This window comes from Periophthalmus magnuspinnatus, chromosome 10, assembly GCF_009829125.3.
Source record: "Periophthalmus magnuspinnatus isolate fPerMag1 chromosome 10, fPerMag1.2.pri, whole genome shotgun sequence".
NCBI classification, from domain to species: Eukaryota; Metazoa; Chordata; class Actinopteri; order Gobiiformes; family Gobiidae; genus Periophthalmus; species Periophthalmus magnuspinnatus.
In genome coordinates, this window is record NC_047135.1 from 2,538,920 (window position 1) to 2,566,700 (window position 27,781).

At 39.4% G+C, this 27,781-nt stretch overlaps 2 protein-coding genes across 2 annotated transcripts; both read left to right on the forward strand.

The window, feature by feature from the left end:
- The first annotated feature begins 1,507 nt into the window (after positions 1–1,507).
- On the forward strand, positions 1,508–3,768 carry lcp2b (lymphocyte cytosolic protein 2b). Its single transcript, XM_055225034.1, has 3 exons — positions 1,508–1,552; positions 1,677–1,826; positions 3,634–3,768. Exons 1-3 carry the CDS (start codon positions 1,508–1,510, stop codon positions 3,766–3,768), a joined length of 330 nt encoding a protein of 109 aa, XP_055081009.1.
- An 8,449-nt stretch (positions 3,769–12,217) lies between these two features.
- On the forward strand, positions 12,218–14,442 carry foxi3b (forkhead box I3b). The gene is made up of 2 exons (XM_033974167.2): positions 12,218–12,964; positions 13,168–14,442. Exons 1-2 carry the CDS (start codon positions 12,373–12,375, stop codon positions 13,755–13,757), a joined length of 1,182 nt encoding a protein of 393 aa, XP_033830058.1. The 5' UTR covers positions 12,218–12,372; the 3' UTR covers positions 13,758–14,442.
- Positions 14,443–27,781: the final 13,339 nt, after the last annotated feature.

Consider the following 27,781-nt stretch of genomic DNA (forward strand, 5'->3'; position numbering starts at 1 on the left):
GGGCAGTGCACACAAAGACTTGAGCTCCTCCTGCAGCAGTTACTCTCTCATCACACAAAGGTTTGTCAACTTCAGCTCAAAAAGTCTATTTTTTTTTCTAGTCACATGTTTAAAGTTAAATTTGACAAACTCTTACACTTGTGTTTACTTCAGAGAACCTCAGTCTTTTCCTGCACAAAGTTCAGAGCTGGAAGAGGTAAAAAGAGCCGCTACTATTTGATATCAAAACAATGTATTAGAACAATCGTTAAATGTCAAACACACAAGTCCCTGCACAAAGCTGTAGTTCCTAAAGCTGACCAGCAGATGGCAGTGTTTCACTAACACTTAAAACGTCTACACTCCATTTTTCCCATGTATTTGTGCAAACATCATCAATATTTTGTATAAGCAGCTCGTGAGGTCACATTATGTCTGCTGTGTTCTGTCCACATCCAGTTATAAACAGTTTAGTGTCTGTTATTAAGAACTGCACTGTTAGCATGCTAGTTGCCGTTAGCTTTAATGAGCTAGTGTTGTGTGCAAGACATTTAACACAACATAAACCTTCAGAACTTCCTCTTCCCTCCTCTCCTTCTGCTCCTCCTCCTCCTCACCTCATTCTCCTCCTCCTCGTCTCTCCTTCCCCTCTTCCTCTCCCCTCCTCTCTTCCTCCTCATCTCCCCTCCCTCCTCCTTCTCTTCCTACCCCTCCTCTCCAACCCACCTCCTTCTCTTCCCTCCCCCCACTCCTCCTGCTCCTCTTCCTCCCCTCCTCCTCTCCCCTCTTCCTCCTCCTTTTCTCCCCTCTTCCTCCTCCTCTCCACTCCTTCTCCTCATCTCCCCTGTCTTCCTCCTCCTCTCCTCTTCTTCCTTCTTCTTTTCATTCCCTCCTCATCTCCCTTCCTCCTCCTCTTCCCTCCTCCCTTCCCCTTTTCCTTCTCTCCCCTTCTCCTCCTCTCTTCCTCCTCTTCATCTCTACTCGTCTTCCTCCTCCTTCTTTTCCTCCCCTCCTCCCTTCCTCTCTTCCTCCTCCTCTCTCTCCCCTCCCCTTCTCCTCCTGTTCTTCTTCCTCCTCATCTCCTCTCCTCCTCTTCTTCCTCCTCATCTCCTCTCCTTCCTCCTTCTTTTCCTTCCCTCCTCATCTCCCTTCATTCTGCTCTTCCCTCCTCCCTTCCCCTCTTCCTCCTCTTCTTTCTCTCCCCTCCCCATTTCCTCCTCTCTTCCTCCTCTTCATCTCTACTCGTCTTCCTCCTCTTTCTTTTCCTCCCCTCCTCCTTTCCCCTCTTCCTCCTCCTCTTTCTCTCCCCTCCCCTTCTCCTCCTCCTCCTCCTCCTCCTCTTCTTCCTCCTCATCTCCCCTTCTCCTCTTCCTCCTCAACACAGAACAAGTCCTTACTATGGCTCTTTAAACGGCTCTTTAAACAGCTCTTGAACGGCTCTTTAAACGGCTCTTTAAACAGCTCTTGAACGGCTCTTTACACGGCTCTTTAAACGCAGACTTTAGATCCGCGGTGGTACAGAGGAGAGATGACCAGGCAGGAGGCAGAGGCAGCGCTGGCAAAACTGGACAAGGTCAGGAGCGGAGGTCTTTGTGTTCTGTAATAGAAAAACAAATACTACTAAAATCACTACTAATAACAACGAGAGTCTCCCGTGTGTGTGTGAGTTTAATTGTCTGGTTGTGTGTAATGTCCAGGACGGTGCCTTTGTGGTCAGAGACAGCTCCAAAGGCCAGTCAGAGCATCCCTACACTCTGATGGTGCTGATGGAAGACAAGATTTACAACATTAAGATTCGTAAACGAGGCGATCAGTTCCTCCTGGGCACTGGGCTCCACCACAAAACGGTAGGAACTGCGTTTTTTTAAGTGCAGTAACTGAATACATATAACAAGAGTACGGATTCGGAATACTGATTTTGAGTCAAACCACAAAATGTAGACTTCAAACTGCGCAGAATTCCTGAGAGAAATACAAAACGCTGATCTTGTCGTGAGGAGGGTGAGATTTAACTTCTCAAAACAGTGAAACAAACATTAAGTAGCGTTTTTACTCTATAATTTAAATGCAGCTCCATGTAAAAGTATTCCAAGTATTCAGAATGCAGCACTCTGACTGGACCACGCACCAGAAAACACTACGAAATACATTTTACTGCAGGTATTTTCAAAGTATTCTTCCATCTCTGGGTGTGAACAGGTTTGTTTGGGTGCGGGTCACTCCATATGGGCAGAGCTTTGAACGAAATGCACGTAATATATTGGAAAATTTTGTATCTTTGGGCGTTATGTAAGTTTGGAGATGTGTTTTGGTTTGGAGTGTTCCAAAAAATGACGTAAATAACATAATTTCCATGGAGAAAAGTAGATAAAGTGACCAAATCAAGCAGGTTTTGGCAATAAACACGGCTGTAACTGAATAAATTAAAGATACGGGAAGTGGTCAGTTTTTATACAGCACTTTTCCACCTTTATCATCAACGATAAAGGTGGAAAAGTGCCATTCAGTTCGAATCCCGACTCCAAAATTCAGCCAAATCAATAACATTTCATGAGAGAAGCAGGTGATGGATCCACCACCAGAAAACTCACACAGAGCAACTTAAAACTCCTCATGTCTGTTTTTAAATAATCCCACAACAATGAAAAATTATAATTTGTGAAGAGAAAGAACTGACTGACTCCCTGAAAGACGGAGGTGGAGCATAACAAAGTAAAAGTAGTGAAGTGCTGTACTTAAGTAAATATTTTAAGTATCTATTCTTTACTTAAGTATATTTTACAGTGGTACTTTTTACTTCACTACATTTGAGAGCAGTATCTGTACTTTCTACTCCCCTACATTTTTGAAGTGGACTGAAAACGTAAAAGTATTTATTTATTGATTGATTGATTTTATTCATTTATTTATTTTTAATTACTATTTTTATTTTATTTTTTTTAAGTTTTCTATTTTTATTTTTTTTATTATTTTAATTAATTATTATTTATTTATTTATTTATTATGTATTTTCTTTTTCTTTTTTTTCTTTTTTTTATTAAGGCTGAGGGTTTATTTTTAACACTTTCATAATTTGAGCAAAACAAAAATCTACAAATAAAAACAGACAGACAAAAAACGATCGATTCAGTTGTTTCTGTTGAACAAAATTCAGCTCAAATCTTTATCAAAATCACCACATTTGAGCTTTAAAAGACTCAAAATCTGCACAAAATTATTTTACTTTTTACTCTTCAAGTGCATTTTTAAAGTAGATTTTCTCATGTGATACTTTTACTTTTACTTGAGTATGTTTTTGTTCTTGTGTCTGTACTTTTATTTTTTGCTAATAGCCCGAGTAATTACAGAGATAATAACCGTAAACCAGGTCAAACCATTTGCATTTTCACAGTTAAAAGTCAAATCTCACCCTTACCCTGACCTCTGACCTTTGACTCACAACCTCAGAGTTAAACGCGGGTCAGTCCAGAGCGCGGTGACGTCATAACCAGCCCCTCTGAGACGACGTCATTTTCTCTGCAGCGTTAGAAACAGCAGAGCGCCACTTTACTGCTCCACATCCCGGCGCTCGCTTTGGGGCGCGCTCAGTACAGACTTGTCCTGGCTCATTAGGTCCTTGTCGGTTTTTTTTTTGTGGCGTGTTTCTCTCTGTAGAGTTTCCCCGGGGTGAGAGCGATGATTACCCACCATGCCCACATCCCGCTGCTGCTCATCGACGCCAAGGACCACAACCCGGAGACGCAGCGCCCCCTGTGCTGCCTCCTGCACCCGGTCGGACCACAGCAATAACAAGAACTAATCATAATAATGAGGCGAAATGTGGGAGTCTGGCTGTTTCTGTGTGGAGCTGTGTACTGTACGTGATTAAAGAAACATTACGGGATATTTTTAAAACTTTTTATCGCTCCGTATTGCTGGGTGAGTTCAGATCGCTATGTTCTAAAGTTCAATACTTTTTAACACAGATGGGGGCAGTTAAAATGAATATTATTAAAACACAGACTTTTGTTGAAATGAGAGATATCGGCCGATGCGGGGGGGTTTATGGCTGATGTCGATACCGATATTTTAGAATCCAGCGCAACCCATGGTCGATAAGGTCTGACAATATTTTCGGGCTGATGCGTAAAACCGATTTTGGTCATTTTCCCCATAAATATATGATTTGAAATGAATACTAACCATAGACTGTTTATATAAATGGACATAGCTAACCTGCTAGCCTCCGCGCTCCAAAACAGGAAGTGATCATGTGCGCGCTTCCTGTTCCATCGACTCTGGCTCCAATTCACTTCACATTGAAAAACTGTCACCTCTCTCTTTGATAGCGCCAGTCCAGGGGTGTCCAAACTTTTCTCATTAAGGGCCACATATAAAAACACACACAAAGCTGAGGGCCGATTGAGGGCCACAGACTGGTCACGAATACAGCGAATACTTCAAATCTGCGTTTTTATTACACGTTAGACTGAACCACTAGACCTTTATTCACGCTTACATCTTCAATACGACACATTAAATATCTGATACGGGCTCGATTTTCAGAAATGTGCAGTAAAAAGTAATGTTTAAAGTAATACGGGTCAATTCACCTAGAAGCTTGAGGGCCAAGAAAAATTGGTCTGAGGGCCGCATTTAGCCCCCGGGCCACAGTTTGGGCATGCCATAGAACAGGGGCGTCAAACTCAATTTCACCGAGAGCCACATCAGCAAAATGGTTCGTCTCAAATTTGCAAAGATATAAAAAAATATGTCTGTGTCACTGTGTAAGTCCTGATAAACTGACATTTAAGACAGACAATTTAAATTTACCTTGTCGCGGGCCGCATAAAATGACATGGCGGGCCGCATTTGGCCCCCGGGCCTTGAGTTTGACACATGTGCTCCAGTCAGACTCGTCATTTTGGTCTTGAAATTTTGATATTAATCCACGCTACATGATCCTGGTTTTTATTTTGCTATTTTGTCCATTATTTAAGATACTGAACCTAAATTAGCCGCTATAACTGCTAGCCTCGATTAGCTTCATTTTCCTGGAGCTGAACGCTGTGGGTGACGTCACATTCACAGTCTATGGTCTCAATAGTTTTCTGTATTCCCACTTATTCAAGAAAATGTAAGCAAAAAATCCATTGTAATAAAGTGAATATTCACACGGTGTCGTTTCCCCGTCGTCTCTTTAATCACGGTCATAAGTTAAAACTCTTTGTCACTGATCATACTGTAATATTAAAGGTGTTTTCATAATCTACACTGTATTACCTTTCTTCCTTGGACGTGATGTGTTCTACTGCAGCTGCTGACGGCCATCTTGGACTTCCACAGCTCCAGTTTTCCCGGGGCGACCGACGCAGACGATGAGGTCACAGAGCTTCAGCTGCGTTTGAACTGCGGATCACAACACAATAACGTGAACAAGATTAAAATGCACATCCATCCATCTTTTTCTGCTTATCCGGGGCGGAGTCGTGGGGGCACAAGTCTAAGCAGGGACACCCAGACTTCCCCCACCCCAGACACTTCCTCCAGCTCCTCCGATTGGACCTCAGGACATTCCCAGGCCAGACAAGACACTGTAAACATAGACATAGTCCCTCCAGTGCGTCCTGGGTCTTTCCCGATTACCGTAAATTGCTTTAATCAAAATAAAAGAATCACGTGACGAGATGTTATAGCTTTGGCTGAAAAGTTCCACTATATGGCATTAAAAGTGTCTATCTTGCATTTGTCCAAGTACAGTTTAGTTTAAAAAAAAATTTAAAAAAATCCTGTGTTCCTACTTGTCCCAATGACGTCACTTGCTTGTGTCCATAGAGATAAGATAAGTTTAATGCCATACTACGGACTATTCCAGGCAAAGCAATAACATCTCTACGGCGATAAGCAGGTGATCAGCCCTGCACCAAAAATGTTACACAGTGCATCTTTACAACAGTCACTGCAATTTGCTACTAGTGTTTGTGTAATCTCTCAGTCGTCCAGGTACGATCATAGTGTGTTTATATAAATCGATGTAGCTAATGTGCTAGCTGCCGCGTTTCAAACAGGAAGTGATCACGCGCGCGCCTCGGCTCCATCGACGCTGGCTCCAGTTCAGTTTCTATTGAAAGACTGTGTTCCCTCGTTCTGTAACTGGTGCTGTCAGACTCGCCAGTTTGGTGTTTAAATGTTCGTTTGTTCCTGGTGTTTTTATTTTGTGTCTGTAACTCAAAATATGAACATTAATAACAGACGAACCAGGCGCCTTCTTTCTCCCACTAGCATTAGTAACAGGTTTGATGACAGCATTGCTAAGACTCAGCCTCCTACCAAACAAGCAGCTTCACTCCGGATTGGCTCTTTGGTTGCTATGATACTCGCAGTCAGAATTCCAAATATGTAACTCAGCTCCACAGTTGTCTCTCGCTATATCGCAGTTCACCTTTCGCGGTCTCGCTGTTTCGTGGATTTTTTTGAGTAATTTTACATGCTTTTTTACAGCGTATGAATGCGGATTGTGTCGTGCGTCCTGATTGGCTCTTGGACTGTAGACTGTTGTGTCGTGCGTCCTGATTGGCTGTTGGACTGTAGACCATTGTGTTCTGTGTCCTGATTGGCTGTTGGACTGTAGACCATTGTGTCGTGCGTCCTGATTGGCTGTTGGACTGTAGACCATTGTGTCGTGCGTCCTGATTGGCTGTTGGACTGTAGACCATTGTCCATCAGTCTCCTCCGTGCCGTGTCTCCTGTCCAGTACAGAATGTGTTCAGACAAATTTACATAAACGTTGGATCGCAGTGTGACTCTGAAGTGCTGTACGTTTGCAATTCATTTTCTCCCCGACAAAACCCACAATGTCGATGAAACGTTCTGCACCGACAAAGACGCCTACGAAGGTTTGAACTTTGAGAGAGTTTAAACGAGAGAGAAATGTGAGAAAATGTTAACGCCTGTGTGAGAAAAGTGTATAAAGTGTGTGGTGAGGGGTTTTACAGACAAAAACAGAGAGAATAATGTAAAAAATAAAGCTGATACTTCACGGATTTCGCTTATTGTAGGTTATTTTTTGAACGTAACTCCTGCGATAAACGAGGGACCGAGCTTCATTTGACTGGAGCTGAACGCTGTGGGTGACGTCACACTCAGCCTATGGGTATGATGCAGAGTAAAAGGAAAAATCAATTCTGTCAACTGGAAAGCTAATAGTGAATATTGATTCCTTCCTTATCTGGCAGCCCTGCCCTCCAGCTCTGTTAAATTTCAGTCTCTTAATGGTTTACTCCCCTCTCAGGCTTATTCTCCTTAAGGCGGCGTTTTACATATAACGTCGTGTGCATCTGTTCACGCTCCTCATTCAAATCCTACAACCGTGTTTTGTTTTTTTTTTCTTTGAACCTTTAGCCTAATTGAAGCCTTTAAAGGTTAGCAGGGGAAACACATGTTCTGGTTGCTGTCCCCTCTGGCACGAAATAAGTTACAACATCGTGGTTTGAAAAGCTGGAGTGCGCTGGGACATGACAGATGAGTAAAAAATGTGTTTGAAATGTGTCAGTTGGCGCTATCGGCCCATCACCGAAGCCGTCTGACTGACATGAAGAAACGCGGCGAAACGTGGCCCGAATTAACAACGGTTGGCGTACTGTAATCCGCTCACGTTATCAGGCGGGAGATCTGGGGTGGGGGGGGGGATTACATCATGAGATTTTGGATATTCGCAGTGTCCAAGGTGGTGGTTTAAAGCGGCATTTTACGCTATTTTCCTAATGTTCCTCATCACAGACAGACCTGGAGTTGTGTTTTGTTTCATTCACACATGTTTAACGCACAAAAACCCTGCATATTTAGGCTGAGTTCTTTTCTCAAACTGAAAACACTCTGTTCCACCTTGTGATGTCATCATGTGGTGATACAGGAAGTGCTCCGCTGTGTTTTTAAACTCCACACACCTTCATTTCTAGAATCATTTGGATCATTTCAGCTCCTGGAATTGCCACTTATCTTGACTGAACTAAATGTAAAAAAGGAGCTGTTGAAAACTACCACTTGATGACATCACAAGGTGGCACATGAAAAATGTAACTGTGTCGTTAATGGGTCCGTATTACGCTGTTTTCAGATCTCTGTTATAATGTGGTTTCCTCGTCACAAACAGACCTGGAGTTGTGTTTTGTTTCATTCACACATGTTTAACACACAAACACTCTGTTCCACCTCGTGATGTCATCATGTGATAATACAGGAAGTGCTCCGCTGTGTTTTTAAATTCCACACACCTTAATTTCTAGAATCTTTTGGATCATTTCAGCTCTGGAATTGCGCATTTCTACTGAACAAAAGGTAAAAAAAAAGGAAGCTGTTAGCGTGAAAACTACCACTTTATGACATCACAAGGTGGAACAGAGCGTTTTGAGCTTTGGAGATTTACTCAAATATGTCTGAATGAAACAAAACACAACTCCAGGTCTGTTTTTGAGGAGGTAACAACATTAGAATACGACTTAAACCTCAGAACCTTTAATAAATGCCTAAATAAAATGGAGAGAATTAAAAATAAAAACATACGCAGTAAATCGTTCATGGTTTTAGACAAAGACTCCATCTGTTTCAAAATGTCGTCCAGATCGACGCACTCAGCGGCCTCTCCGTTCTCCTCTGCAGTTTCCATCTGAAAAAATACAACAATATAACAGAGATTTAGAACAATGAGTCATTCTGTGTGTCTCCATGGAGATGCTGGATGCTGTGTGTGGGATGTTACACAGTGCGGCATTAAACACGTCTCCTGTATTTTGCATTTATGACCTGTGCTTTCAGCTGGTGGTGCCGTTTGTTTGTCTCCATGGAGATATAGATAAGTTTAATGTCAAACTGTGAAGGATTCTTGGCAATACAATAACATATTCGCGGAGTTTGTGGTGGAATCTTGACCAGAAAAGTTACACAGTGTAGCTTTAAGGCTTTATTTAACTCACTGCAGCTGATGAGAAAAATATATATTGACTCTTGGAAAGTGTTTTAACTGGAGATGAGGAATATTAACGGACCTATATTACAATCTCTACTGAACTAAAGGTAAAAGGAGCTGTTAACTTGAAAACTACCACTTCATGACATCACAAGGTGGAACAGGCCGTTTTGAGCTCTGTAAAATTGTACCATCAATGAAAAACGTTAGTCGTTAGTTTGCATCTGTAATGAGTCTTTATCGTGACAGGCCTCTTTTAATCACTTTCCATATTATATTATAGAACCAAGATGAATGTATTAAGCTAAATTGCAAAGTAATGAATAATTCCTCTTTGTTTTTCTCTGTATTAAACATAAATGAATTACTACGCGATTACTGTAGCTGTGAAATAAGCATGATTAAATAAACGATGACAAGATTCTCCCATTTTTTTTAATTTTCAGATTAATTAAATGCATTTACATATTATATTAAACACAGAACAGCACACGGGGAATTTATAGGCACAAGAACGACGCCTCCATGTACAAAATCAAATTAGAGATTACATAAAGAATCATTTATGTATCAAACACTTCATATAACAAACTTCAAAGTCAAATTCAAAAACAACGTCACATTTTATAAAGACTATAGCTGTGTGTTATTACATTCCTTTCAGACTTTTATTCTCCCAAAACAGTAGCTTTGAATCTCTGATAAGCATCTCGAAGCTTCTGCAGCGACGTCACAAGTTCTGGATTGGTTCTCACGGCAACCATGTCATACGCCATCCAGGTGAGCTGAACTACAGGTATGAAAAGAATGAAAAACTTTAGACTTTATACATTAATACTGAGAGGTAAAAGACCAAATGTCGTATTTATCAATAAGAAACAACCAAACCCACACTTTCTATCATACAAACCACACTAATCTGATATGGATTAGTGGGTTTCAGACACAGACTGTGTAAAGAAGTGCATTAAGTGAGTGTGACTTTTTACTTTTACTTCACTACATTTGAGAGAAGTATCTTTACTTTCTACTCCACTACATTTCTGAACTGGACTGACAACTAAAAGTATTTTTATTTCTGTTTGAGAGCTGCTGAAAAGGCTGAGGGTTTATTTTTTATCAACTTCATAGTTTAAGCAAAACACAAAAAATACTAATAAAAACAGCTATAATAAAAAAAGATCGATTCAATTCTGTTGAACAAAATTCAGCTCAAATCTTTATCAAAATCACTACATTTACTCTTTAAGTACATTTCTAAACAGGTACTTAAATGTTTTTACTTAAGTAGATTTTTCATATGATACTCTTTCACTTGATTTTTATTTTATTTTATTTTTTATTTTGCTCTGATATCTGCACTTTTACTTAAGTAACAGAATTGAGTACTTCTTTCACTGTTGTGTATATAATAAGGCAAGTTGTAGAGTTACTCCCTCGAGTTTATCTGATATATTCTCCATGCATATATAAATATGTACTTTTTCCCCCTTTGCATTCATTTATTTAAGTACAAGTCAAGATTTGTAACTTTTAAATGCGCACTATCAGTTTAAAAAAAAAGTTTTGGGTCTGTTACTGGCTTGTCTCTATGGAGATGCTGTCGCTTTGATCTGGAATGTCCCACAGTATGGCATTGAACTGTTTATAAAGCTAAAAAAAAAACCTCAATGAATGTGGAAAGCATGCAAATAAATATATACTTTATACAGAGGTTATTTCCTGGGTTTTACCTGATAAATTATCCATGTATAGATAAAAAATATACTTTATACAGACATTATACCTCACAAATTCTCCATATATATAAAAATATGTACTTCTTTATACAGTGTATATGTGTTTTATACCTGTTTGTAAAGTTAAACAAAAACACAAAAAACTTGGAAAGCATGCAAATAAATATATACTTTATACAGAAGTTATTCCCTGGGTTCTAGCTAACATATTCTCCATGTATAGATAAATATGTACTTTATACAGACATTATACCTGACATATTCTCCATGTTTATATAAATATTCTGTTTTATACCTGACATATTCTCCATGTATAGATGAATTTGTCCTTCTTTATACAGTGGATATGTGTTTTTCTGTTTTTTACCTGACATATTCTCCACATCCTCTATGATCCGCTCCATCTCTCTGTTGAGCTCCGCGGGCTCCTCTCTGGGGTCGGGGGGTGGAGGAGACGCGGCGGGTGGAGGAGACGCGGGAGGAGAAGATGAAGCGGAAGAAGCAGAGTCCATCTAAAACCGGTAACATGAGCCAAATAAAACGGCCCGCACGAGTTTAAGTCATCAACATTCACCACAAACACGAACGTTAGAGAGCGCGAGCCGAGCTAACTCACTAGCACTTAGCATGTTAGCACTTAGCATGTTAGCATTAGCGCTTAGCCGTGCTGCTGTTCACTGACTTTTTCAATATTGGGTAACTGTAATTTTTCTCGCTTAGTGATAAATGAAACATTTAACTTACTGTGAATAAAAGACACGATGAAAAGTCTAGAAAAAAAAAAAAAAAACTCCTGATCCTGATTTTTGTGTTTATTTTCGCGCTGAGCAGAAGAGTCAACTGCGCATGCGCTGTTCTCAACTCACCTGCTGTCACACACATGCACATATACATACATACACATACATACACACATACAGACATATACACACACACATATGCACACCTTTACACACACACATATATTTACACACATGTACACATACACACACATATACATACATTTACACACATACACATACATACACAAATACACACACATACATACATACACACAAATATACATACACACACATTTACACACACATACATACACAAACACACACCTTTGTGCACTAGAGTTATAAAGTTGATATAACCCATTATTACGATTCTGTTATTATAATGTGACGAGATAAAGATGATAGCCAAGAGACAAAAAAAAAAAAAATTAAAAAAGGCCTTTGTCTTGCATTATTCTAAAAAAAAACAGGCTACAACTATTTATTTTTTCATTTCTGTCATAGATTGTAAAAAAGTTCATTGACAAAATTATAAGTAACAAGGAATTTAAGATGAACACACACATGACTGCACAAAAAAGTTACACTAGCGGCAACTGGAGTGGAAAATTATTTTACTGTGGGGGAGCATTCTGAGCAAAAGCCCTGAAGGAACAGAATAAGCTGACAGGAGCAAAAGTCCTGGAACCGGCATCCCACCTGTGCAGCCAGCCAATCAGCAGAAGAAAGGGGCGTTACCAGGGAGATAAAGGTATGACAGGTGACATTAAGCAAGGGCAAACTGTCTCAACACCAGTGGGACAGTGACCAAGGACTTGCACAGACTTGGAGATTTTAGGAGCTGGACACAAGACTCTGTAGTTGAAATATATTTTTTTTAGCGTCATTTTACCACAGATCTGAGGAAGAGGAAAAGAAGAGACTTATAATGTCCTCGTTTGAGTCCCAGGGTCAGTCTCCTCCTCGGTGCGGTCCGCAGTTCCCCTCTCTGGGACAAGAACCTCCAGAGCTCAGCATGTACAGCGACTGCTACTACCCTCCTCCGTCGCTGCCCAGCCCGCAGCGCACCACCCCGACGTCGTACGAGCTCACCGACTACACCAACCCCTCTCCGAACCCTTACCTCTGGTTCAACAACTCCACACCCTCCTACCTGGGCACCACCGCACCTCCAGGGAACCCAGGGCCCCCCTTCGTCCCGCAGCACTACGGGATGCAGAGGCCGTACCTGAGCCCGGCCGGCGCTGGGGGTCCGGGAGGGGAGCTAAACTGGTTCTCCCTGCCCTCACAAGAAGATCTGATGAAGTTAGTGAGACCGCCGTACTCCTACTCCGCTCTCATCGCTATGGCAATCCACGGGGCGCCAGATAAAAGGCTAACGCTGAGTCAGATTTATCAGTACGTGGCCGACAATTTCCCTTTTTACAACAAAAGTAAAGCGGGATGGCAGAACTCCATAAGACACAACCTGTCACTCAACGACTGCTTCAAGAAAGTGCCAAGAGATGAGGATGATCCAGGTATTTTTATGTTTTGTTATTACATTTTATTGTCCGTTTAATATCGTGAAGCAATTATAGTGATTATAGAATACTGTACAATGATCTAGCATCAACTAAAGTGCATGGATAATATGAATGCTTTTTATATTTCTTTTTATTTGCCACTGATCTTTGAATAAATCATAAAAAGAACAATTAAATAATCTAGTCTCATCTCACAGGCAAAGGAAACTACTGGACCCTTGACCCCAACTGCGAAAAGATGTTCGACAACGGCAACTTCCGCCGCAAAAGAAAGAGAAAGTCTGACTCTCTCCCCGGCGCCGAGGGAGGATCCGTGGCTCAAGACTCGGGCGACAGTGACAGAGGCAGTCCCAAACACCCAGGCAGCTCATCCCTCAGCCTGTCCCCTCCGTCAGACCGCATCCCCTCCCCCTCCGCCGCCTCCTCGTCGACCCCTTGCCTCAGCAGTTTCTTGACGGAGATGTCGGGGGTGAACGCTGCGGCGGGAGGAGGAGGAGAACTCGGGGGTGACGGTTTGGCCAGGCCGTTACCCATCAGCCTGCCTAGTATAGATATATCGCATAGGCCCGGCAGCTTCGGGAGCTTCTCGCCCAACAACTCCGCCGGTACGGATTGGGCGTCGCAAGTGCCGCCTCCGCCCCCCGTGCTGTCGTCCTCGCCCACCCACTCGGCTCTGGGATACACGAGCCCCATTCTGAGCCAGTACGGCGGCGGCGCCAGTGGGCATTTCTACCCGGGACTCAGCTCGACTGGCATCATCTATCACCGGGAAGGGACTGAAGTTTGAAATACAAATCGCTAAAACTCTTCAAATCTTTGTTTTTAAGTTTGACGCATGTCTGGTATCCATAGCAACGTCAGTAATTTGCATCCTCCGCAATTCCGTCATAACAAAGACCTGCAGCTAGCATAAAAACGACATAAATTACGTCTTGTCTACTTGGGTTTTTAAAACATTTTTCGCGCTGACGGGTACATCAGAGCTCACTACAGCGTGACTACAAAGAGTAAAAAGACTTTGATTCCCATAGGAACCGCTGAGTCAGCAGCTCCGCGATCTGCCTAAGTCCCTGAAAAAAAAGAAAAAAAAAAACGTACTCAGCTATCACTATCTGATCCCCCGTCAGCTTTTATCCAAACTAAACCCTCTCTATCAGATCTGACTCATTATGAACACACACAAGATGAGGTCTGCTGACATGAGGTCCTTTCACGGCGCTACCTGCCAGCGCGCCTGATGCTATCGCTAAGTCAACAATCACATATGTCATTAGGAGCGGGTTAATCCCACTGTCTGTTTCCAGTTTGCGTCGTATCAGCAGCGTAGACGTTCCCTTTAAGCGGTGTATATATTCTGTTTGTTATCGATATGTATCTCAATATGTGTGATATGTACGGTTTGGTTCTGTTCTTATTGATCTGTGCTTTATATGTTTGTCTGTTTTTGATATGAATAAAAAAACGTCTCAGTCAATTTGTGTTTTTTTCTGTTTATTTTAGCTTTAAAATGTGGAGTCGGAGCTATGAATGAATGGATTGTTATGACTATTGTGTTGAAAGTAAAGCTCCAACTTGCATGAACTTTAATGAAAAATTTAAAGTAAAAACCCAATAAGCAAATCATTTATATATTTAGATAGAAATATTGGTAATAATTGTATAAAAACAGTGTATATTTCACCTTAAAGTGCACATATTACGCTGTTTTCTGATGTTCTAATGTTGTTTCCTCGTCACAAACAGACCTGGAGTTGTGTTTTGTTTCATTCACACATGTTTAACACACAAACAAACCTGCAGATTTAGGCTGAGTTCTTCTCTCAAACAGAAAACACTCTGTTCCACCTTGTGATGTCATCATGTGGTAATACAGGAAGTGCTTCAATGTGTTTTTAAACTCCACACACCTTCATTTCTAGAATCATTTGGATCATTTCAGCTCTGGAATTGCCACTTATCTCTACTGAACAAAAGGTTAAAAAAAAGGAGCTGTTGACTATGAAAACTACCACTTCATGACATCCCAAGGTGGAACAGAGCGTTTTGAGGTCTGTTTTTGAGGAGGTAACAGCATTATAACATGAATTAAAGCTCACAAGAGTCCATTTTGGTTGCTCAGTGACACTTACGCAGTGACTTGTTCTTATGTCTAATCTGCTGCCAAACCAGGAAGTAAAATTATAAACTTTACAAAAACTGGGGACACTAGGCAATTTTTATTTATTTTTTTTAAACTAATCTTGAAAATAACTGTTAACTATGTTCTACTAAATTATAAACTCTCACCTGTTGCGCTTTTAAACTGCATATTTAGGCTGAGTTCTTCTCTCAAACTGAAAACACTCTGTTCCACCTTGTGATGTCATCATGTGGTGATACAGGAAGTGCGTCAATGTGTTCTTAAACTCCACACACCTTCATTTATAGAATCATTTGGATCATTTCAGCTCTGGAATTGCCACTTATCTCAACTGAACAAAAGGTTAAAAAAAAAAGGAGCTGTTGACTATGAAAACTACCACTTCATGACATCACAAGGTGGAACAGAGCGTTTTGAGATCTGTTTTTGAGGAGGTAACAGCATTATAACATGAATTAAAGCTCACAAGAGTCCATTTTGGTTGCTCGGTGACACTTACGCAATGACTTCTTCTTATGTCTAATCTGCTGCCAAACCAGGAAGTAAAATTATAAACTTTACAAAAACTAGGGACAACTGGGCAATTTTTTATTTTATTTTTTTAAGCTAATCTTGAAAATAACTGTTAACTATGTTCTACTAAATTATAAAGTCTCACCTGTTGCGCTTTTAAACTGCATATTTAGGCTGAGTTCTTCTCTCAAACTGAAAACACTCCGTTCCACCTTGTGATGTCATCGTGTGGTAATACAGGAAGTGCTCCACTGTGTTTTTAAACTCCACACACCTTCATTTATAGAATCATTGGGATAATTTCCGCGCTGGAATTGCAAAACTCTGCGGAACTAAAGATAAAAAAACGTAGATGTTAACTTGAAAACTACCACTTCATGACATCATAAGGTGGAACAGAGCGTTTTGAGGTTCGGAGATGTAGACAGATGAATGATAAAAAGTTAGTTAAACATGCGTGAATAAAACAAAACACAACTGCAGGTCTGTTTTTGATGCGCTAACGACATTACAACATGGATTAAAGCTCAAAAAAGTCAATTTTGCGTAATATAGAACCTTTAACAGACGTAACTTCTTCTCCTTAAACATTCTACAAACAAAATGGCGCACGTAAACAAGACATTTAGCATCCAGTGACAGAAAACAGTCCTGTTGGAAAAGCGATGACCAGGAGTCTTGAGCCAGCATGTCTCTGAAACCTGATCTCTGTGTGATGGATGGGAAACGGTATCTCCAAAAAACGGTGAAGCCCCACATTCCCATGCACGCAGCGACTCTTCCTACACCCCAGACACTGCTGACTGTATGCAAAGTACTTCATTAGCGTGGAGGAGTAGCGCAAAGAGAGAGACAGCACGAGTCAGCATCGGCCTGTCCTCGTGTCCTCAGGTTCCCACGGCGACAGTGGGAAAGTACGTCCAAAACACAAACATTTGGTATCAGGTCACCGAATCTGAGTGAATTATTATGTTTCGGCAGGTCGAGTGTAAATATAGAGTATAGCGGGACAAAAATAACACCGCAGAGCTATTACGTTACATCTACGCATGTTATGGTTTTGTTACGGATCTATTGTCTCATTTCTCTCTCTGCGTTTTTGTTTCAGACGTGGAATAAGCGAGTGCGACGCCACTGATCCACAGCGTTCGGCGCCAGTCGAATGAAGCTCATCGAGGTGAGTGTCATAGCAACCGAAGAGCCAATCAGGAGCGAGGCTGTTGAAGGTTCTTTGCTCTAAATCACATGTGTCAAACTCAAGGCCCGCGGGCAAAATACGGCGCTTGACATCATTTCATGTGGCCCTCGACAGGGTAAATTAAAAGGTATGATAGACTTAAAATGTCGTTTTACCAGGAGACAAAGCAATTTTTACATCTCAGCAAATGCACATGCAATATTTGTAAATTAAATAAGTAATAAATACAGAAACAGTTAATGAACAAATTAAAAAAAGTAGATTTATTTTACATCTGGTCCTTTCAGAGCAGCCATTTTGTATTCATATGTATTGTCATCTGTCTGTTTGACCTAATTCTTAAAAAAAACACCTCAAAATAACTAATAAAACAAACAAAAAACACCTCAAAATAACAAAAAAAACACCGAAAATAAAGAAAATAAACACAATTTTTTTTAACTCAAAATAACTTAAAAAATATATAATAAAAAATTACAAACAAAAACCCCTCCAAAAAAAAAAAAAAAAATTAATAAAAAAAGAAACTCAAAATACCTTAAAAAAAAAAGGATCATGTAGAGGGTTAATACGAACATTTAAGACCAAAATGACGAGTCTGACAGCAGCAGAGACAGAGAGAGGACACAGTTTTAGAGTTGATTTCTGTTTGAAACGCGGCGACTCGCAGGTTCACCGTGTTGAGACGCTTTATTCACACGAGAGAAAACGAGTTTAGATGAGTCTGTCTGTGTCTGGGTCAGTTTCCTCCGGGCACGCTGGTTTCTCGATAATGAATATATCGATTTTTAGGGGTCAATATTTCTCGTTTTACATTTACTTTGCCCTATTTTTTTTTTTTCATTTTTGGTTATTTTTTGTGTATATGATCAGATTTAAGCTGTAAAAGTTGAATTAATAACTCGTCTGACTCATTACAGACTCAAACTAACAACTGAAGTGTTTCATTCTGCTGTTTATTCACTGCAGCTCATGATTTTGAACAATATTGTAGATTTAGAATAGTTTTTGTGGTTTAATTCTGCTCTTGGTTTTTGTGTTAGTGCCATAAATGAGTTTCAATATTATCGTTTATTATCTGTATTTACTTCAGTGATGTGAAAGCTGCAGATGCCCTGTCAGCTCTTGTCAGTCCCTGTAGTCTGTGATCACATTTCGCTCTTTGAGAAAAATCCTTTCTGCGCCGGAGGGATTTTTTCGTTGTAGTACCAGTGAGTGGCCACTAGTCTAACTCGAGACAGCTCTAAACAGTTATTTTAATAGATACACTGGTCTGGACTTATATATTTTGCATATTATGTTACTCTATTTTTTTTTTCCCAACAAATTTAGTCAAGTTTCAGTTTTTTCCCATGTATTTCTAGGATCTTGGCTAAACCCAAGTTGTATATATTCAAATTAAAGACACATTTGAGACTGAATTTTGTATCAGAGCAAATTCAAGCTTGAATCAAAGATGTTTTATTGCACAGCCACGACAGAAATCCGTCTTTTGATCTTAGAAACTGAGGTTTTCTTAAGCCTCTGAAGAAGAAAGAAGAAAAAGTGGAAGGTGAAGCTCAGTTTTTGTTGTTTTGTCCATTTTACCATGAATTTAGAACTCGTTTATTTGATGAAACGTTCTCCCAACGCTCTGATATGTTCTGGTGTAAAGACTTAAATTTAATGGTTGTTTCATTCTAATGTTTATAAGTCGGCGTCATTTCTCCGTGAAGCCTGGAAGAAGCGGCAGATGAGTTTGTTTAAATGAGTCACTTTTTGTAACGCACGTCTGAGAACTGGCCTGTTTTATTTCGTTAATGGTGTTTTATAAAGCCATTAACCAAAGCCAAAACACAATAATAAAATAGAATCAGTCAATCAATCAATCGTGTATTTATTTTAAACAGACACAAACAGACAAACACATAATTGAACCATGGTGTTTTCATGAGGAAGGAAACAAAACTAAAAAAAAACTACATTGGACAAGATACAGCTGATAAGAAATAGTTGAGTTTGTTTGTATTTGACAGTGTTTGTAGCAACCAAAGAGGATGCATTTTATAGATTTTGTTTTTTACTATTCGTCTGAGCAAATCCCAGCATAAAATCGGACAGAATAATGATCATTTTGAGTAAATATGACACATAAAATGCACCATAAAATGCAGGAAACGACATATCCCCCTAAAAACACTTCACATAAGTCCACAAAGTTCATGAATACAAAATGTTACAGTTGATTTACTTCTTTTAAATATATATTTTTAATCATTTTGTCTCGTTACTTGTAAAAAAAACACCCAAAAAAACAAAACAAAACATGTCTCTTTCTGACTTTTATTTGGTCTGAAATGGGTCTTTTTGCTGCATAATTCATACACGAAGTAATTCAAAGAACTTTACAGAACAAAATGACATTAAAATCACAATACAACAAATTAAAACATAAATAATCACAAATAATCATCATAAAATTAACATTAAAAGAGAAGAATTACTGAAAAAAAAACCTTTATATGGCTGAATTTTAAAATGCAGAGACTAAAACTTAAGAACAAACTGAGTAAAACACTTTAATTAAAACTATAAGTAAAGATTTCCATAACAATTCTTTGATAATTGTCATTTATTCCAGACAATAGACACGTTTCATGTTTTTTTTACTTCAAGAATACTGCATTTACCACCAAAATACTTCAACAAAAACAACAACAAATACAAAAAGCCCAAAGCTAAGCCAAAGCTGCGGTTCTTTATCTCAGCTTTTGGACTCTTACACATTTTGTCCACAGCGTCACAAAGTCCAGAACCGCTTAAATCTTCCAAAATGGCGTCTCGTTGACAGTGGCCTTGTCAAGGACCTGCCATCGCACTGCAGTGACAGCAAAAAATGTGCAGAAATTCGCAAAAGTTATGGACCGCAGGTGGCACTAAACCTTAAAAGTATAGGATTTATTTATGTTTTCTGTTTCGTTTTCCTTGCGCCACTGTTAAAATGTGAAGTTTTAAGGACGGTGATGTACTGATCTGTTAAGCTTCTACTGAGAGTTATACATATTCAGGAGAGCTGTGTTTACTGCTGCAGTGCCTTACTCTTAAAATGACGGATATTCTACTCTCTCTATCACGTTTTATGCAAATGAGAGCTAAAACTATGTTGGAACTAGGGAGACTGGTGCAAAATCAAAGTGTTAATAGATTATTTTACCTTTATTTAACCAGGAAAGTCCCATAGAAACGACTAATCTCTTTGTCCAGATCTGTCAAAACATCAACACATCACAAGAATTCAACCCTCCAAAGATGAAAAACTAGCGACAGGACAATATATTTGGACTTTTTATCGTGCACATAGTGAAATAAAAGCCCCAGGATCATGTAGAGGGTTAATACGAACATTTAAGAGCAAAATGATGAGTCTGACAGCAGCAGGTACAGAGTGAGGAGACAGTTTTTCAAAAAAATAAAATAAATAAAATTCAAAATAATAATTAAAAAAAACACACAAAAAAACTCAAAATAATTTAAAAAAAACGAACAAAAAAAACCTCAAAATAACAAAAAATAAACAAAAAACTACAAACAACTGAAAAGAAATAAAATTAACAAAAAAACACTCAAAATAACAAAAAACCCAACTCAAAATAACTAAAAAAAAAAAACCTAAAACAAACAAACAAAAAATAAAAACTCAAAATAACTTAAAAAAGTATAATAAAAATAAACAAAAACGACTCAAAATAAAAACCCAACTCAAAATAACTAAAAAAAAAAACCTAAAACAAACAAACAAAAAATAAAAACTCAAAATAACTTAAAAAAGTATAATAAAAATAAACAAAAACGACTCAATTGTATAAAATTAAAACCTCAAAATAACCAAAAAATAAACAAAATAAACAAAAAATAACAAAAACAAAAAAAAAAAATTATAATAAAAATAACAATTGTATAAAATTAAAACCTCAAAAATTAAAACCTCAAAATAACCAAAAAATAAACAAAATAAACAAAAAAGAACAAAAAAAAAAAAAAAATTATAATAAAAATAACAAAAAACCTCAACTCAAAATAACTAAAAAAACAAACTGTGCAGTCAGATTTATTTTTTACATTATTCTCTCTGTTTTTGTCTGTAAAACCCCTCACCACACACTTTATACACTTTTCTCACACAGGCGTTAACATTTTCTCACATTTCTCTCTCGTTTAAACTCTCTCAAAGTTCAAACCTTCGTAGGCGTCTTTGTCGGTGCAGAACGTTTCATTGACATTGTGGGTTTTGTCGGGGAGAAAACAAATCGCAAACGTACAGCACTTCAGAGTCACACTGAGATCCAACGTTTATGTAAATTTGTCTGAACACATTCTGTACTGGACAGGGGACACGGCACGGAGGAGACTGATGGACAATGGTCTACAGTCCAACAGCCAATCAGGACGCACGACACAATGGTCTACAGTCCAACAGCCAATCAGGACGCACGACACAATGGTCTACAGTCCAACAGCCAATCAGGACGCACGACACAATGGTCTACAGTCCAACAGCCAATCAGGACGCACGACACAATGGTCTACAGTCCAACAGCCAATCAGGACGCACGACACAATGGTCTACAGTCCAACAGCCAATCAGGACGCAGGACACAATGCACGTTCATTCGCTGTAAAAAACATGTAAAACTGAGCTAAAAAAATCCACGAAACAGCGACACCACGAAAGCTCAACCACGATATAATGAGGAACAACTGTACACAAAAAATGCTCCGTGTACCATTAAAATAACCATAAAATATATCGATATTTCAATGTTTTGCACACCTCTAGCGCCCGTGCTCGCTTCCTGTTTGGAACGGCTAGCTAGCAGGTTAGCTACGTCCATTTATATAAACTGTCTATGATATTAACACTGCACAAAACATGACTACACCTCTCTTATTGGATTGTAGTTTAAAAAAAGGGATTGGGATGAGTTTGTAATAAGTTTAAATGACATAATTGGGGGAATATAACCAAAATCAGCCCAAAATATCAGTCTTAAAATATCGACAGAGCTCATCGGGCATCAGTTTCTTTGGATTTTAAACAATCATATCGACAAAAGCCACAAAAAAAAAAAACAAACATCGATCAGTCTTTACTAAAAACTGTGACAAACCAGCTGGTATTAGATGCTATTTCCAAACATTTTAGCTTTAAGTTAATTTGACCAGCGCTAACTACAACGTACGCCTGATTTACTTCAACGTTTTACTTGTATTTTTATATTTTTAGTGACTCTACAAAGCCGTTTCTGTCTTGTCCTCTTAGTGGAAAAGGTCCAGGTCTGGTCCAGTCTCCTGACCTTGTGTTTCTTCGTGCTGTTCGTGTCCTGCAGATATTTTGGGCGACACTTTGATCCGTGTTGCCATCAGGTCCTTGTGTTTACCCGATAACACCGGCAGCATGACTTTAATTTACACTAAACACAAAGCACCAAGGAAACGGCAACGCCTGGAGTTTGGGGAGGATTCACAAAGTTAAAAGTTCACATGGATTTTTGCGTTTTTTTGGTCTTTTAGTTCATTTTAGGATTGTACCGCTGCATAATGTGTATCGTCGACAAAATTTAAGTTAGGAGAAAGTTGTTTCCTCGTCACAAACAGAACTGGAATTGTGTTTTTTTGTTTCATTCACACATGTTTAACACACAAACCCTGCAATTGAAACGCTCTGTTCCACCTTGTGATGTCATCATGTGGTAATACAGGAAGTGCTCTGCTGTCTTTTTAAACTCCATTTACCTTCAACTAGAGTCATTTGGATGATTTCAGCTTCTGGAATTGCTAATCTCTACTGAACTAAAGATAAAAAGTAGCTGTTAACTTGAACACTACCACTTCATGATATCACAAGGTGGAACAGAGCGTTTTCTCAGCCTAAATCTGCAGGTTCGTGTGTTAAACATGTGAGAATGAAACAAAAAACACAACTCCAGGTCTGTTTGTGACGAGGAAACAATATTAGAACCAAACAAGTTCAACATCTACAACACACAAACCTGCATATTTAGGCTGAGTTATTCTTTCAAACTGAAAACGCTCTGTTCCACCTTGTGATGTCATCGTGTGGTAGTACAGGAAGTGCTCCACTATGTTTTTAAGTCCATACATCTTCATTTCTAGAATCATTTGGATCGTTTCAGCTCCTGGAATTGCACATTTCTACTGAACTAAACATAAAAAAGGAGCAGTTAACTTGAAAACTACCACTTCATGACATCACAAGGTGGAACAGAGCGTTTTGAGGTGTGTTTTTGAGGAGGTAACAGTATTATGACATGACTTAACGTGCACAAGAGTCAATTTTGGTTGGTAGGTAAGACATATGCAGTGACGTCTGCCACCAAACCAGGATAAACTTTATAAAAAACTATGAATAACTGGGCTTTTTTAACTAATCTTAAATATAACTGTTTACTATGTTCTACTAAATTATAAACTCTCGCCTGTTGCGGTCTTAAACTTGCATTTTGAAATTTGGATCTCAACCCGTTCCCATTTGCATAACTGAAACGATGACCCTGCAATTACATTTTATTACAAATGAAACTTTATTTGATGATAATAATGATAATGATGATCCCTTTAAGCCTCTGGTTTAACTGTGCAAAATGCTATGTCATAACCTTAGTCATTTTGTGCCAAACTGGTATGCAAAGTGTTTTACAAGAACCCAAACATGAGGGCATTTACAAGAAGACAAAACGGAGAGCGGATGATTCGTAAACGTCACCAAATGCACTGTCCTGACATGTTCACGATCAGACTCACTTTTCTTGGCACTTTGCGCTGCCAGCTACACTTTTTGTCACGTTAGCGTTCAGGGTTTGCGTAAGCGGCGGCGTTGGGAGCATAGGGGTGGCCTTTTCCATGTTGGTTTTGCAGGTTCTTACTTTGAGTCGAGCTGCCAACAGAAACATTAACAGCCTTTTGTCTTTTGGAAGGTTATTAACAGAGCCCAGACGCACCGCACGCTCACGTGGATGCAAATTTGTTAACCGTTTATCGTGGCAGAGATGGGGACGAAAGAAGACAGGCTTTTACAGATGAAGGTTTTAAGATAAGAGCGGGTTTTAAAGAGCCCGCGCTATGCAAAACCGAGCTGTGATCCGTGTTTTAAAGCTGTTACCTGCTCGAAAACAGACCTGGAGCTGTGTTTTGTTTCGCGAATGAAACAAAACACAACTCCAGGTTTGTTTGCGACGAGGAAACGACATTATAACGCAAAAAAACTGCACAAAAACGAGTGTAACACGGGCCCTTTAAGATGCCACTTTACCGCATTCCTCTTGAAACCACGTAGACTTAATGTGAAACATATTGAGCCCATTTCCTTTTCTCTGCTGTTTCATTCGTCTTTTATAATTATACGCTCTGGTTTTGTAATTACGCCCCTGTCATGTGAACGATCTCCGCGCACGCCGCTCGCCTTCAGTCCATCTTTAAATGACAGGCCCGTCGTCATTTGTCCAATTAGACTGAACCGTCTCTATTATTACACCTCCTTCAGAAAATACCGGGGTGGGTTATGAAATCTTAAAAATGATTATCTGTAAAAGAAAAACGCAGATTTAAAAGTGCGTCGTGTTCTGTTCCTCGTGCTGCTCATCTCCAGAGAATGTTCCACAGTATGAATCTAGTATTTCTTCATCTCTGTTGTCTTTTTATGGCCCAAAAATATCCATCCATTTGTTTTTTTCTGCGGTCAACAGTCTAAGCACGGACTTCCGACACTTCCCTCACCCCAGACACGTCCTCCAGCTACTCCGTTGGGCGTTCCCAGGCCAGACGAGAGACGTAGTCCCTCCGGCGTGTCCTGGGTTTTCTCTGGAGCCTCCTCAGCTGCTCCGGTCCACGTGGAGGAGCAGCGGGTCTACTCCGAGCTCCTCACCTTCGCCTCTCAGGGAGCGCCTGGCCACCCTGCGACGGAAAGAAACTCATTTTGACTTCTCGTATCCGCCATTTTGTCCTTTCGGTCATTACCCAAAGCTCACGACCACAAGCACAAAAATATCTCCAGACTTCACCTCTGACTTGTCTAAGTTTAAAGCCATACTGCGGAACTTTCCAAACACAGCGATATTTCGTTTAACCTTCATTTTGCTGGGAAGTCCCTTGAGATGAAATCGTTTTCGAGCGAGACGTGGCCAAAAAGCACCTCGACAAACGCAGTGAAAAACATGAAATAAAACAGCATCTCCGTTTAGAGGCAAGCAGAAAAGTTACACAGTGCAGCTTTAAACCAGGATTAGAGCTGGACTAAAGCAACCATTTTTTTTAAGAAGAATATAATGAACTTGAATTAAGCTCTACATGTTTAATGTGACTGCAGAAAAACAGGTGTCCATGAAGACTATTTTACAATTTTAAAACATAATTCCAAAGATAAGTATTAAGATAAACGAATAATTAGATTTGTTCCGTGGTTATAAAAGTTTTTAATCACGTCGCATTTTTGTATTTGAGGCGTCCTGTCCATTAAAGAGGCGTCTTTTTGAATGAAGCCCTAAGAAATGTCTCCTCCTCAAGAGAATCTGCAGTGTTTCGTGGTTTATTTAATGAGACAAAATGGGAGACGCAAACTCAACGGAACCACAGAACAAAGTTTGGAAGAGACCGACCGTTACCTAAATCAAGTCGTATAAGAAACAAGAAATGTGGAGGCAGGGCAGAGTGAGAGAGAAAGAGAAGAGGACCAAGAACATCTGAGGAATATCTGAGGAACATCTGAGGAATGTCTAAGGAACATTAGAGGAAAATCTGAGAAACATCTGAGAAACATCTGAGAAACATCTGAGGAACATCTGAGGAATGTCTGAGGAATGTCTGAGAAACATCTGAGGAACATCTGAGAAACATCTGAGGAATATCTGAGAAACATCTGAGGAATGTCTAAGGAACATTAGAGGAAAATCTGAGAAACATCTGAGAAACATATGAGAAACATCTGAGAAACATCTGAGGAGCATCTGAGGAACATCTGAGGAGCATCTGAGGAACATCTGAGAAACAACTGAGGAACATCTGAGGAATATCTTTCTATGGGGCTGTGTTAAAGGTTTTTTTTGTATTTAACAAAGAAACGAGACATTACTGAACTACAACAAAAGATACAGATGAACTTGAACCATTGATGAGGCTCTGCTGCAGTGAAACACGACAAGAAATCCAGCCTCGTTTTAAAGTGCTTCACGCCGCTAATGTTTCCCATATTGAAGTGCGTTAAATGAGGTAAAACACTTTGGAAAACCACTGATACAACAGCACAAGTCTGATGAAGAAACCTGATCAACTGCCTTTGTAATAAAGTTTTAAATCGTAAAGAGACTGTGACTCATGGACACCGTGTTTTATCATTAAGGAAACAGACATGAGCGTCTCGTCTCAAACACTGAAGCTGAGGACCTGAACTTGCTCTAGGTGCTGAAATGATTGCTCAACAGAGTGATATGATTAAAATCTATAAATCCTCCTCCGCACCTGCCGCCCGGCTCGTGGCAGAGCAGCACGCACCTGTCTGACTAACGGAATGGGCCCCACACACTTCCACAGACGCCGCATGGCAACACAAGCTCCATGTTTATATTACAAACCCAGATGGACGGCCATTATTCTCCCGAGCTGATACGCTTGACAGATTTGTGTTGTTTTTTTTTATGGAGTTTCCAGATTATATGAACCTAGCGACGAGGATTTCATGCATCACTTTAGGGAGGAACGGGGGGGTCGAGGGTCATAACCGGAATGTTTAATCGAGTAGAAGTATCACTGATGTATAAGATAATAAGAGTATAAGTCACAACTGTCAAAAAAATGTATAATAATGACGGAAAAAAAACATATATTTGACATATAAATCACCTCTGAGTATAAGTCTCACTGGAGTATAAGTCGCATTAGCCAAAAAAATGCATAATAATGACAAAAAAAACATATATTTGACATATAAATCACCTCTGAGTATAAGTCTCACTGGAGTATAAGTCGCACCAGTCAAAAAATGCATAATAATGACAAAAAACATAATATTTGACATATAAATCACCTCTGAGTATAAGTCTCACCGGAGTATAAGTTGCATTAGCCAAAAAAATTAATTATAATGAAGAAAAAAACATATATTTGACATATAAATCACCTCTGAGTATAAGTCTGGCTGGAGTATAGGTCGCACCAGCCAAAAAAGGCATAATAATGACAAAAAAACATAATATTTGACATATAAATCACCTCTGAGTATAAGTCTCAACGGAGTATAAGTCGCATTAGCCAAAAAATGCATAATAATGACAAAAAACAAACATATTTCACATATAAATCGCATTTGAGGATAAGTCGCACCCCCAGACAAACTATGAAAAAAAGTGCGTCTTATTCTCAGATGCAATTTATGCGTGAAATATGTTTTTTTTTCATCATTATTATGCTTTTTTTTTGTTAGTGCGACTTATACTCAAGAAAATACGGTGCACAAAAATATCATCCAAGTAACAATTCCAGTAAATACAATTCACAACTTTTTCAGTTTGATTGTAGTGCTGTTTTAGTACCACTGGGGGCGCCAATTAACCAACTGCCCAGGTATAATAGTAGAGTTAAAGGTACGACTGGTATATAAGTCATGTTCTAATGTCGTTTCCTCCTCAAAAAACAGACCTGGAGTTGTGTTTTTTTGTTTCATTCACACACAAACAAAACACTACATATTCAGGCTGAGTTCTTCTCTCAAAACACTCTGTTCCACCTTGTGATGTCATCGTGTGGTGATACAGGAAGTGCTCCGCTGTGTTTTTAAACTCCACACACCTTCGTTTCTGGAATCATTTGGATGATTTCAGTCCTAGAATTGCCCATCTCTACTGAACTAAAGGTAAAAAAGGAGTTGTTAATTTGAAAACTGACACTTGATGACATCACAAGGTGGAACAGA